Genomic DNA, 14,385 nt, shown 5'->3' on the forward strand with positions numbered 1-14,385 from the left:
ATGTTAAAGCCGCCACCAGCTTATTATATCATTGCCTGCTTCATTATATGTTGATCAAGGTCCTAATCACATGTTGGCTTCTTCCAAAAGATTAAACATGGATCAACAACGAGACGTTTACAGATTGGGTGGCGGTTGGGATTTAGAATTTAGTACAAAATCTGCGCATTACTAAAGGTGAACATCAACTAAAATCTGAAGATCTCAATTATTATAAAAATGTCATGAAATCTGACGGAGTCATAGCTGCCCGGTCCATCTGTCAGGTAATGAACCCTATGACCATTGCTACACAAGTACCCAGGTTGCCTAATGGTATTAGCTTACTTTTGGCTGGATATTCCTGAGATGGCTGGCCTGAAAAGTCCAGTTTTGAATTAAAAACATTAATTTGTGATACTCTAAGGAGAGATGTTTATGCTGTTTGTGTATATTTGAGGCTACTCTGCAGATTTGGTGTAAAATGCATTCTATTAAAAGTTTTGTATTTTAAGAACATAGAGACTATAAACTGATTGTCACAGTGACTATGGAATAGCAGGCAACTTGGCCGCCTAAGTTATCTCTCAAGTTAGGAGGCCCTACGCTATCCGTAACCATAGAGATATTCCTGATGGTGGAGATGCCTGAGTCTCCTTCCTGGTCCTCTTCCTCACCAGTCCTGATCTGATTTCTCCTCCCCCTGGGAGGGACAGGAAAGGAGCGTGATGAAACCCACAGATAAAGACAGACAAGGGAAAACTAAAACTGTCACAGACCACGCAAACAGAAAGGTAAAGACAATGAGAGGTTCAAGAGGAAAAACAAGAATGGGAAGGAGGCTACAAAATAGGGTAAACTCCACAACCGCACCAAGCAATCAGCACAACTTTCACCAGTAAGTCTAGGACACCACACCTCACAGATCAACATGGATTAAGCTATAGCTGGCATGGGTGGAAGGTGTCAACCAGCATAAATAGGAGGGGAGCAGATATGATAGGCCTCCCCACAGAATCTGCAATCTGAACACATCCCAACACCACCATGACAGTCAGCTAATTTTGTGCAAAACTCTGTGTTACACTGAGATTCCCAAAACTGAGATTAATTCTCTGTCCCCATAGAAAAAGGAGATAACCTGCCAGTCACTAAAGTTTTCAACTACTGGAATAAGGGAAAAGTGGCTCTGGATCCCAGGGAACATGACTCGGCAGAGCTCTCTCTTGAATGTAGTTTGGGTGCACATGCTTGACCTATGCTCCATTCATTATCTATGGGACTAAAGTTGACCTCAACATTCGATCTTTTTGATTATGGAAATACCCCTAGAATGGAACTTTCACACTGGTAAGGATATACACATCTGTACATGACTCTTAGTAGTACAAGATAGGACAGCTCAATGTTCTTGACAGCTACAACTTTGCATATCTTCAATGAGGGAAAAGTGTCCTCTTCAGCTGTATGATAAACAGCGATATGTCCAACCACCACCATGTGGATGTCTACATATCATATACATGCAACATCAAGAATCACAGGTGCTCAATAATCAGGTCATCAAGTTTATAATGATCAAATAATTCCAATTTCCTTACCTCTTACTACAATACTAGTGGACTTCTTTGCGGGATTGCCAACATTGTTATTGGCAACACAACTGTAGGTCCCAGCATCTTCCGAGGTGATAGATGGTATAGTCAATATTCCACTATTTAGCGCAGTTTTTTCTGCAAGAGTCCCATTAGAGCGAACCCAAGTCAATGTTGGCGTTGGCTCTCCGCCAGTCGTGACACACATTAAGGTTATTGTTTCACCTGGATTGACTACAATGGGATCTTCTACCATAAGTTTAATAGATGGAGATGCTGTAAGTGGAGAGAGAGAGAAGAAAATTAGATTAACTACTGTAAAGGGTGGATACTTTGCATACATTTTAATGATTAAGCTCTCGTGATGACCACTTCTTTGGAGACACCACTACCCATGTAGACCAAATTTTTATCACTTCAAATTCCCATGTATTGGTTATTTTGAAAAAAATAGTTTCCACTTCCATTGTATAATAAAGCAGTCTACAAAGCTCAGGCTTCATGGTGGTGTAGAGAGATGGGATGATGGATCATATAATGTTGTAAATGCTTTTCAATAATCTCATGAAACATTGTTACATTGAGCCTACTTATAGAAGCCAACTTAAGACAATTTGACCAAGTGGCCCACCAAAAGGGTCAAATTAATCTGCCCCCAGGTCATTGGGAGTTTCATGGATTAAGCATCTAAAGCAAAACAGCCATGCAAAGACTTCTGTCATAAGCAATCTCAATGTCATAGACTTTCTCCTGTTGCGGAGTTTGGTGACATGTTCTGGGTCAGAGTCTCACTTTGTCTTGTGCGACTCTGCAGATTAAATGAATTTCCTTTCCTTTGGGGAGGGAAGGGTTCTTTCCAGCAGCTCCTGACTCCTGGTTAGGTGTTTCCAGTGAGGACCATGCCCAGGTTCTATAAATACCCTCTAAATCCACCAAAGGGAGCCGGTTATTTTCTATCATTAAGAAGCTTGGCCAGGAGGTGGAAGGAGCTGTTATTTACTCTCTCAGTTGTTCTGTTGGCTGCAGCATTGCAGTTTTCTGCAGCATTCTCAGATATGCTTGTTCTGGTTTGGATTTTCTCAGTAGTCCATTTATTCCCCCCTTTTATGTTGTCTCCCCTCGTGCACTTTTTGTGGCTCCTTTCTGTGTGGTTGCCATGTGTATGAGTAGGTTTTATTGTTGTTGTTACCCCTGTCTATCCAAATCCATTGGTGGGGTGTTGACTCCTTTTCTTGCCCACTCCCCCCAGGGGGTGGATTGTGGAGGGGTGTCATAGCAATAGGGATGAGGACAGGAGATAGGGCCTAGCGTGGTGACCTGGACCTCCCTACCATTGAGAATACCTCCAGGGTTATGGTGAGCACAGGGGTCCCAGCTTTAGGGCCAGTATCGGCTCCCCTGGGTTCACCTAAGTCACTTTGTGACACTCAATGTCACGTGGATTTGTGTAAAGCCCACCAGCCATTCATCAGTTAAGAGAATCCTGTCTTTCCTTCAGACATATGAATACTTTTGTATTATTGATATCAACGACTGCATTTGAAAGTTTCAATAGGAGTTAGACTTTAATTTACTGATCCGTTCACAACACCAGGTAATAACAGTGAGATTTTTTTCAATAGGTGGCACTAAAAATGAAGAGTAAATGGGCTATGGAAAAAGAGAATGAAATAGCAATTACAACCTCTTAGCGCAGTATTAAAATAGCATCTTCAACTGAGTATGACACTAATTGCAGATCGGTGGAAATGGTGAGTGCCCTGGATATTTCACAGGATAAAGGCGCGTATAGTTTTTTTGGAAGCATGTCAAAATAATAGGGTATGAGCTTATATGGTATATATCTATATACAGCTCCATATCACAACAAATGCCCTATACATCAAATTAGACTTTGAGTACAATCTATTATTTCCTGCTATTGGCCACATTATGGTTAGGAGAGGATTACAGTAGGAATATTTAGATTTAAAGGGATTTTCCACTTATAGATGTCTCATATTAGTCAATTTTGGTTTCCCGCTGCTGCACCAGCTTCTGTGTATTGGTTGCAGTGATAACCTCATGATTACAGAGCACATCACCGCTGCAGCCAATCACTGAGCTTAGTAGCAAGCATGATCTACATCAGCAGAGCAGCTGAGTTCAGTGATTGGCTGCAGCAGTAATGTTTACTGCAATTGTGATATCTTAGCCACAGACAGACACAGCAGCACAGAGCCAGCACTGGAACATAGGAGGGTGAGAACTATCTGATTTTATTATTTTATTACAGTGTTGGCCAATGGAGGCCAGAATGATAGAAGTGGAAAACTGTCATGGTCTTCTCTTTTTGAGATTAGTGGCAGGCTCAGGGTTGGACTCTCAGTTGTCATCTGAGGCCATAGACATTAAATGTGTGTTTGTCTTTTGGCACTCGCAGAGTTAATAACAGTTCTCCTTGCTAGCAGCAAGCTCATTAACCCTACCCAGATATTTTCTTTCTTTACCACTTCCGGTCTGGAAAAAACCCTCTACTTCCAGCAGAGGGTGCCTGTTATTCAGATTACTCAGGAGCTAGGCCTGGAGCTATTAGGATGTGGTTTTTGCTGCTGATGTCTGCTGTGGTGTTTGAAAGTAGCCTGCCTTGTTACTTTCCCCTTTCCTTTGTTACCCTTCCCTGTACACCTTTTGCAGTTCCCTGGTGTTCGTTTTTAGATGTGCGTGTGTTTTTGTTGTACCCCTGTCTGTCTTTATTATTTTTTGGTGGGATTTTTTACTTCTGTCCTTGCCCATTGGGTGGTGGGTTGTGGTGGGGGACTTACCATCAGAGTCAAGGACAAAAGATAGGGAGATGCTGGGGGCTCAGACCTCTCTACCTTTATGGTTACCTCTGAGTTGAGGGATAACCTAGGGCACACTTAGCCTGAGGGCCAGCGCAGGGGCTCCCTTCCAGTCACTCCCCTTTTTTCTGTCACTCTCATGACAAAACCATTTTAAGTTCACAAATAGCAAGGCAAAAGGTACAAATGCCAAGGTGTCACCACCATCTAGGAGCAACCACCACCATAGTCAAGTAACTTTTCATTAACTACAAGCATCAAACAGGGCTCTGTATAACTGTACTACTTGGTAACTATTGTTTTTTGCAGAATATTATATACTTGGTAACTTTTCATTAACCCTTTTTGAAGGAACTGTATAAATGTTATTTCCACAAAGCCACATATCATACCCCTTCCCCCATGTGATGACCCTTCTACATTGTCTCTATCACTTCCATCCAAGAAACTATCTTCAGTAAAGTTTCATGGGCTTTGCCAACTTTTCCGTTAGTCCAAAAAGTGTCCTTCTTTTCTGTAAACCTCCTGAATGTTGTGTTATAGTGATATTTTTGGACACTGAAGAGAAGATTTTTTCGAGGGGCATTGGCAAACCTGGACTCCACCTCTTCTCACGTCGGTCATTCCTATAGTTGCTTCAATAAAGGGTTGATGTTTTTCTTTCTATGATTATGGCTTTTTTATACTATGTGTTCATATTTTAGGCGTTAAGAAGCCGAGAGGTTTACTATGATTCATAATAATGTGCTAAAGTTTAATTACTTTGTTTTGCTTTGGCCTAGAATAGAAATGAGCCTAACTGTTCTAATGAAATCCTCCTTTATTTTTCCATCTGTCTTGTGGAGTCCAGAGCAATGATTTAATAGAAAAGATGAAATGGATCAGTAAAAATAGAAGCACAGATTGTAAAAATTAGTTATCGTTGGTCAAATGTTAGATCTCAGGGCTTTGACTTCTCTACTTTGACTCAAGAACCTAATAATCACCTATCATGATTGTAATGGCATTCAACAAACGAAAGGCAAGACTTTGGAAGTGAATACCATAGTTCCTATGTTCAAAACTCCATCCCATTCATTTTCTTGATTGGTGAGGGACTTGGAAGTCAAACTCCCAACAGTCCTGGATGCTATTCCTAAAGAAAACCTCATGACAAAACTGTAATATAATCTAGCAATTCGAAGAAATTACAACTCAAGTCCTCTCTTCTAAATCCACCAGTCGAAAACTAGGCAGTGCGTTTCATATCACTTTTTAGTCTTCTTTTCAGTGCCATTGATTGTTTCTATGCATGAGCTTTTTCTGAAATCAAGGGCGATGGTTTATTCTCAGGATTGGTGAGGGTCATGGAAATTGGGAATAACCATAGCCAGTTGAGAATAACTATCTAATGGAATTTTGCCAAGGAGACCTCTTCTCTTCACACCAACGTCTTGGCTATGGCAGAAATGTAACAACTGTTTGAAAAGATTACAACTTGAATCCTCCATTAAAAAAATAGGCAATGAGTTTGGTATCACTGAATGGTGCTTTACACGCTGCAACATCGCTAACGATATATAGTTGGGGTCACATCGTTAGTGACGCACATCCGGCGCTGTTAGCGACATAGCAGCGCGTGACACCAAGGAGCGACAATCAACGATCGCAAAAACGTCCAAAAATCGTTGATCGTTGACACGTCGTTCCTTTTCATAATATCGTTGGTGGTGCATGCCGCTGGTTGTTCGTCGTTCCTGCGGCGTCACACATCACTATGTGTGACGCCGCAGAAATGACGAACATCTCCTTACCTGTGTCCACCGGCAATGATGAAGGAAGGAGGTGGGCGGCATGTTCCGGCCGCTCATCTCTGCACCTCCTCTGCTATTGGGCGGCCGCTTAGTGACGCCGCAGTGACGTCGCTATGACGCCAAACGCACCTCCCCCTTGAAGGAGGGATTGTTCGGCGGTCACAGCAACGTCGCTGAAAAGGTATGTGCGTGTGACGCTGCCATAGCGATAATGTTGAACGAACGACGGGGACGGGTGCTATCGTGCACGACATCGCTAGCTATCTCTAGCGATGTCGCAGTGTGTAAAGCACCCTTTAATCTTCTTTTCAGCACCATGGACAGTGTTATAAGTGCACTCAATGATAGTTGAGGGTGATGGTTTATTCCCATAGAATTCAGACTCTCGCCGGTCATAAATTCCTATTCTAATGTAATTGTCTTCAGGAGACAACCTCTGTTAAGGCCAAACTCATGGCTATGGCAGAAATGTAAAGAAGCTATTCAAATAAATTACAACTTAACTCCTCCAATCTATAGAAGACTTTAGAAAACTAGGCAGAAACTTTACTATCACTTAGTAATGCAAATTGGGATTCTGATCTGGCTTATATATCCTGAGTCATATTGCAAAGGATTGTTAAAAATCCACATTTGACTTTTAGGATCGCTACTTCCAATAGGTGGCGCTGTGCTAGAGTTTATCTCCTTTACTGGAGAGACAATTTGAATATTTCCTAGAGGGGCGTGGCAGCTATAAGTCCCCTTACTTGGCAGCCAGACTGGCTTGCAAAGTCTCCTTAAGGAGAATAGTGTTCCCCCGTGGTCCCCACATAGCTTTCTCATGAGCCAGATCAGACACCCCATACTTTGCACTGACGAGGGGCAAGCACCCCGAAACACCGTGTCTGCAAATTGGGATTCTGATCTGGCTGATATATCCTGAGTCATATTGCAAAGGATTGTTAAAAATCCACTTGTTGACTTTTAGGATCGCTACTTCCAATAGGTGGCGCTGTGCTAGAGTTTATCTCCTTTACTGGAGAGACAATTTGAATATTTCCTAGAGGGGCGTGGCAGCTATAAGTCCCCTTACTTGGCAGCCAGACTGGCTTGCAAAGTCTCCTTAAGGAGAATAGTGTTCCCCCGTGGTCCCCACATAGCTTTCTCATGAGCCAGATCAGACACCCCATACTTTGCACTGACGAGGGGCAAGCACCCCGAAACACCGTGTCTGCAAATTGGGATTCTGATCTGGCTGATATATCCTGAGTCATATTGCAAAGGATTGTTAAAAATCCACTTGTTGACTTTTAGGATCGCTACTTCCAATAGGTGGCGCTGTGCTAGAGTTTATCTCCTTTACTGGAGAGACAATTTGAATACTATCACTTAGTGTTCTGTTCAGCACCATGGACTGTGTCTACAAAGGCGCTCAATGATCGTCGACGGTGATGGTTCATTCTCAGGAAGGGTAAGGGTCATAAAATTGAGACTCGCCAGTCCGGAGTTCCTACTTTAATGGAATTGTCTTCAGAAGACAACCTTTCTTAAGTGCAAATGCACGGGTATGGCAGAAGCTATTCCAATAAATCACAACCCAGCTCCTGCAATCTATAGAATACTTTAGAAAACTAAGCAGAGACTTTACTATTGCTTAGTGTTCTGTTCAGCACCATGGACAGTGTCTACAAATGCGCCCAATGATCGTCAAGAGTAATGGTTCATTCTCAGGATGGGTAAGGGTCATAAAATTGAGAATCGCCAGTCCGTAGTTCCTACTTTAATGGAATTGTCTTCAGAAGACAATTAGAACCCAACTCCTCCACTCTAAAGATGACAGTAGAAAACTAGGCAGAGAGTTTACTCTCACTTAGGCTTCTTTTCAGTACCATGGACAGTACCTGTACATGAGCTCCATCTAATTGGTGGTGAAGGTTCATACCTTGGTAAGGGTCATAGAAGTCTGACTTCCACCAGTTGGAACTACAGCTCTACTAGAATTGTCTCCCAAAGACGACCTTTGTTTAGACTGAAGACATGTCTCACTTATGAAGATATGGATCACTTTTGTTCCAGGAACAAAACTTCAAAAGTGATTTTATTCTACGTGTTTTGGAGTAAAAAAAACTCCTTCTTCAGGATACTTTCCTGAAGAAGGAGCTTTCCTCCGATACGCGTAAAATAAAATCACTTTTGATCTTCAGTGAAGCTTTCAAGTTTTGACCCTGGACAGTAGTGCAGTGTTAACCATTTAATTTCAATAAGTGATCCTGTTCATCTGCTATAGGGACTGCTGCAGCTGGAATTTCTAAATCCAAGCGTGTATAGTAGTTGTGACTTTCACAACTACCCCAGTTAAGCGACACTCACCATAACTTTATTTTACCCCGACCCGGGTAAGATTCTATCTGCCCTTCCTTCAAGGGCAGTAGAAATTTCCACACTCTCTTTAGATCCCTAGACAGCTAAAAGCGAATTTTTGTAATTTTTCTTCTAGAGAAGACATACTACACATAACCTACTCCCAGACTGATGAAGGGCACTTAAGCTAAAATGTTGCTATATTTCACTGTGCAGTGTAATAAACGTTTTTGGGGGATATATGGGTAGGAAAATAAAAATTATTCATAAAAATATTCCTTTATGTGTTATTTTTGGTGTGCTATTCCTTTACAGACTATTACTCTTCTGATGAAGTTGGGAGTAAAGTGGTCTGCTAAATTGGAATAAGCACCCAATCTTTTCTTTGCAACTCAAATTGGAGGTTGATCTACCAATCTTTTGTCTGTTACAGTCTCTGATTATAGAATGAATTTACGAACATAGCCAAAATGGTTCTGAAAACCACTATGATGCTTAAAATTGCTGATTGTCTCTAATTTTCAAGATCCACAGAAGGTTGTAATTATTTATGACACCTTTCATGCTGGTTTATAGAATAATTGAGTCTATTATTTTCTCATCATTATTGCATTATTAGCTTATAGTCTATTTCATCCTCTATTTAGTCTATTGAGCCTTCGGTATTCTATCATCTTAGGGCGACCAATTGAAAAATGCCAACTCAGCTCCGATGATGTAATCCTAGTTACTGTTGCATCACCTACTTTTATGAATACTCTCTGTGTGTAAAGTATACAGTTTTAGGATTTCTTAGCCTAATTAAATGTAACAGTAAAAAGAAAACTCTTTGATATGAAAGAAACAAGAGCCGAGTCAAAATTTAATTGTCAGATTTGAATTCAGAAGGTCAAAATCATTAAGAAATGGCTCATTTCATAACTGAACCTAACAGCTTTCAAAAATATGTAGTACAGTGTAATTAAGAGTTTACCAATCTTAGGATTGGTAAAGAATCAAATCTTAGAAATCAGACTCCCGCCAGTCGGGAATGTTCCTCTAATGGGATTGTCTCCTGAAGACCACATCTGTTTTGACTGAAGCCATGGATGAAATGTAAAATTACAAATGGCCATTTGAATAAATTACAACCCCAGTCCTCCATTTTGTAGCCACCAGTAGAAAACTGGGCTTTGCGTTTGCCATCACTGCTTAGTCTTCTCTATAGAACTACGGATATTGTACACACAATCTAATCTAATTGAGGTTGACAGTTCTATCTATATATATAATTGCCTTATTCTGTCTGTCTGTCTGTCTGTCTGTCATGCTCCAAAATTGTGTCCTTCCGGTAACATTGTGTCCTTACGATGGGGAGATAAGGTATGCACACCAGTGACTATGTAAGGGGAATACATGAAATAGCAGAAACTGCTGTGTGAATACTGACTTGAAAAATCCAATAGCTATATGTAAGAGTGAAAATGTGAAAAATGGAACCTGCATTACTGCCATGAACATATGAATCAAGAGAAATTTAGCTACTGAATTGATCAATGCAACAGAGCCCCAACACTACGCCAATGTATTTCTCTACGTTGGGGTCCCTAGCTTGTGTGTGTCCTCTCATGCAGTTAAAAAACTTACCGTGTATGGGAAGCTGAGACCCAGGCTATATATGCGTATAATGTGGATTGGCAATAGGTGTGGTTGGGGAGGGTTCACAAACGAAAAACTACTAACAATAAGGAATAACGTTTGGAACACCATTCTAAGTCTGAACTGGGTGCAAAAACCTAAAAAAACATCACTATGGGGAGATAAGGTATGCACACCAGTGACTATGTAAGGGGAATACATGAAATTGCAGAAACTGCTGTGTGAATACTGACTTGAAAAATCCAATAGCTATATGTAAGAGTGAAAATGTGCAAAATGGAATCTGCATTACTGCCATGAACATATGAATCAAGAGAAATTTAGCTACTGAATTGATTGTTTTTTTAGGTTTTTGCACCCAGTTTAGACTTAGAATGGTGTTCCAAACGTTATTCCTTATTATTATTGTGTCCTTACGGTGACACAAAGCTGATTGGCCGCTGGGCTCGCCATGGCCCCGCCCCCCCACACGGATTGGCCGCTCGCCCAGGCTGCGCCCCCACACGGATTAGCCAGCCGCTCGCCCAGGCTCCGCCCCCCCACAGATTGGCCTCTCGCCCCGGCACCCTGCAGGCACTGGCAACTCGGCCACGCTACGCCCCGCCCCCCTCACGCAATGCACGCTAGCTCTGGCCCCCTCCTCCGCATTCCCCGAACTGACACGGTCACGGCTCCCAGGTGAGTCCTGTACTCCCACCCCCCCCCAACGGGAGCCCACATCAGCATACGCCGCCAACCCAGCCGACACTTACCCTCGCATTGCTGGCCTTGCCGCCGTATGCTGGTGTGGGCTCCCGTGCGAGCGGGGGACGGGATACGTTGGTAACCATGCTAGCATAGTTACCAGCTGGTAACCATGCTAGCATAGTTACCAGCACATCAAGGTCCTGCAGCGGCAGAAGATCCACACGCACACACATAACAGCACACACACACATATACACACACATACACACACATCAGATCACACTCACTCTCACAAACACCTCACACACACCTCACACACACATCGCATCCACACACTCACAGCATCCGGCGATATCGCTTGCTTCTCGGCCTCAATACTGTGCTGTTGTGACCTTCCAGGACCTGCCGGAGGATCACATGGCCAGAAGCATGTGGTATCTCCGGATGTTGTGAGTATGAGCGCGTATGTGCAATATCGTCAATGTGTGTGTGCGTGAGTGTATGCGATCGGGTGTGTGTGAGTGTATGCGATCGGGTGTGTGTGAGTGTATGCGATCGGTTGTGTGTGAGTGTATGCGATCGGGTGTGTGTGAGTGTATGCGATCGGGGGGGTGTGAGTGTATGCGATCGGGTGTGTGTGAGTGTCGGCAGAGGAGCATGGCGTGCTGGAGGAGGCTGGGAGGAGAGAGGCTGATCCTGGGGAAGGCTGGGAGGGGGAGGCTGATGCTGGGGACAGAGAGACTGATGCTGGGATGAGAGAGGCTGATGCTGGGATGAGAGAGGCTGATGCTGGGGACAGAGAGGCTGATGCTGGGGACAGAGAGGCTGATGCTGGGATGAGAGAGGCTGATGCTGGGGACAGAGAGGCTGATGCTGGGGACAGAGAGGCTGATGCTGGGGACAGAGAGGCTGATGCTGGGATGAGAGAGGCTGATCCTGGGGAAGGCTGGGATGGAGAGGCTGATGCTGGGGACAGAGAGGCTGATGCTGGGGACAGAGAGGCTGATGCTGGGGACAGAGAGGCTGATGCTGGGATGAGAGAGGCTGATGCTAGGGACAGAGAGGCTGATGCTGGGATGAGAGAGGCTGATGCTGGGGACAGAGAGGCTGATGCTGGGATGAGAGAGGCTGATGCTGGGGACAGAGAGGCTGATGCTGGGGACAGAGAGGCTGATGCTGGGGACAGAGAGGCTGATGCTGGGGACAGAAAGGCTGATGCTTGGGACAGAGAGGCTGATGCTGGGGACAGAGAGGCTGATGCTGGGATGAGAGAGGCTGATGCTGGGGACAGAGAGGCTGATGCTGCGGGCAGAGAGGCTGATGCTGGGAGGAGAGAGGCTGATGCTGCGGGCAGAGAGGCTGATGCTGCGGGTAGAGAGGCTGATGCTGGCGCAGCATGGCGGATGGAGCACGTTTGAGAGTGCGCAGCATGGCGGATGGAGCACGTTTGGTAGTGCGCAGCATGGCGGATGGAGCACGTTTGGGAGTGCGCAGCATGGCGGATGGAGCACGTTTGGGAGTGCGCAGCATGGCGGATGGAGCACGTTTGGGAGTGCGCAGCATGGCGGATGGAGCACGTTTGGGAGTGCGCAGCATGGCGGATGGAGCACGTTTGGGAGTGCGCAGCATGGCGGATGGAGCACGTTTGGGAGTGCGCAGCATGGCGGATGGAGCACGTTTGGGAGTGCGCAGCATGGCGGATGGAGCATGTTTGGGAGTGCGCAGGATGGGAGATGGAGCACGATGGGGGGTGCGCAGCATAGGGGATGGAGCACGTTTGGGAGTGCGCAGCATGGCGGATGGAGCACATTTGGGAGTGCGCAGCATGGGGGATGGAGCACGATGGGGAGTGCGGAGTATGGCGGATGGAGCACGTTTGGGAGTGCGGAGCATGGCGGATGGAGCACGTTTGGGAGTGCGCAGCATGGCGGATAGAGCACGTTTGGGAGTGCGCAGCATGGGGGATGGAGCACGATGGGGAGTGCGCAGCATGGCGGATGGAGCACGTTTGGGAGTGCGCAGCATGGGGGATGGAGCACGATGGGCAGTGCGCTGCATGGCGGATGGAGCACGTTTGGGAGTGCGCAGGATGGGAGATGGAGCACGATGGGGGGTGCGCAGCATAGGGGATGGAGCACGATGGGGAGTGCGCTGCATGGGGGATGGAGCACGATGGGGAGTGCGCTGCATGGGGGATGGAGCACGATGAGAAGTGCACACCTCCCCCCAACACACACACACAACACACCACACACACACACTGGGAACCACAAACAACTGCCCTACACAGACACCCACACACAGACAACGCTGCACACACAAATATACGCACATACCGCACAACACACACATTGCACAAAACATACCTCCCCCCAAAACACACCACACACACACAAACCACGCAACACACACACAACGCTACAGACACACAGCGCTCCACAAACAACGCAACACACAAACAACACCGCTCTCACCCCCATCACACCCAGACAACACCCAGAACATGTACAGCGCCCTACACAAACACTTGGTAACTACACACAACAACATCTATATTTATATATATATAACAAAAATCATACATGAATTACACAATACGTAAATTCTAGAATACCCGATGCGTAGAATCGGGCCACCTTCTAGTGATTTAATAATGCTCTTGAAAATCCAAGCAACTGACTGCCTATGAAAATGTCCTTCTCCTCCATTCTTTTGTGCAAACTGAGCTTCTTCTTTAGAAGAAGAACCAAAGGATCAGTTCATTGAGATCCTTCCATACTTGGCCTTGGAGCAATGACATCAATCAACATCACAAGTGCGAGCTCCAAATTGTTTGTAAAGTTCTTATAACATCCACACCGGTGTGGTCCATGGTCCTGCCCTCCTTCCCTCCCCGGTGAGGACATTGGCTCGCTCACTCGTCTGCCTCTCCTGTGGTTGCTGCTCCGTTCCCATCCCATGCCGCTGTGTCCCTGAGGCTGCGTTCTCATTGCAGGCTTCCTGCTTCTGCTCTAGGGAATTGTGTGTGGCCACGCCCCTTTCTTAAAGGTCCAGCGTAGACTTAACCTAGAAGTGTCTCTCAGGTCAACTGAGAGGCTGCAGCTATTTAAGGTACTTCCTCCCCTTAGGAAAGTGCCTGGGCAACAAGTCTAATATGTTGCTAGTTCTCAGGTCCCTTAGCACTGCGCTGCTGTTTCCGCTGCTCCGCTCCTGACATATGTTTGTGTTCCAGAGTACTGCTGCTGTTATCCATAATTTGCTGCTGTGAGCTGCCACCTGGGCCGCAAACCACAATACCCACTGCTGTGAAGTATCCTCACCAGCTGCTGCTGCATCCATCCATCCCAGATGAAACCTCAACACCAGTCTTCCCAAGTGGCACCCAGTTTCACACGTACAGCGTAAGACCCTCATCATTAGAGGCTTTGGTGAAAACCAGGAGTGGTTCCGTAGTCAAACCCCTCAGGGTTTTCTGTGTGCTGGGACCAGTGGGTTCACTAAAATCCCTGCTTGCCCGGCAACCATAAA

General features: G+C 45.3%; 1 protein-coding gene across 2 annotated transcripts in view; it reads right to left on the reverse strand.

Annotated features, from left to right (window-relative positions):
- Positions 1 to 14,385, reverse strand: part of MDGA2 (MAM domain containing glycosylphosphatidylinositol anchor 2) — a 798,087-nt gene that overhangs the window by 268,655 nt on the left and 515,047 nt on the right. For both annotated transcript variants that reach the window (XM_075331178.1, XM_075331177.1), the window contains exon 6: positions 1,581 to 1,850. In XM_075331178.1, coding sequence (XP_075187293.1) covers positions 1,581 to 1,850 — 270 coding nt within the window. The remainder of the gene's footprint in view (positions 1 to 1,580; positions 1,851 to 14,385) is intronic.

Source organism: Anomaloglossus baeobatrachus, chromosome 12 (assembly GCF_048569485.1).
Source record: "Anomaloglossus baeobatrachus isolate aAnoBae1 chromosome 12, aAnoBae1.hap1, whole genome shotgun sequence".
NCBI lineage: Eukaryota > Metazoa > Chordata > Amphibia > Anura > Aromobatidae > Anomaloglossus > Anomaloglossus baeobatrachus.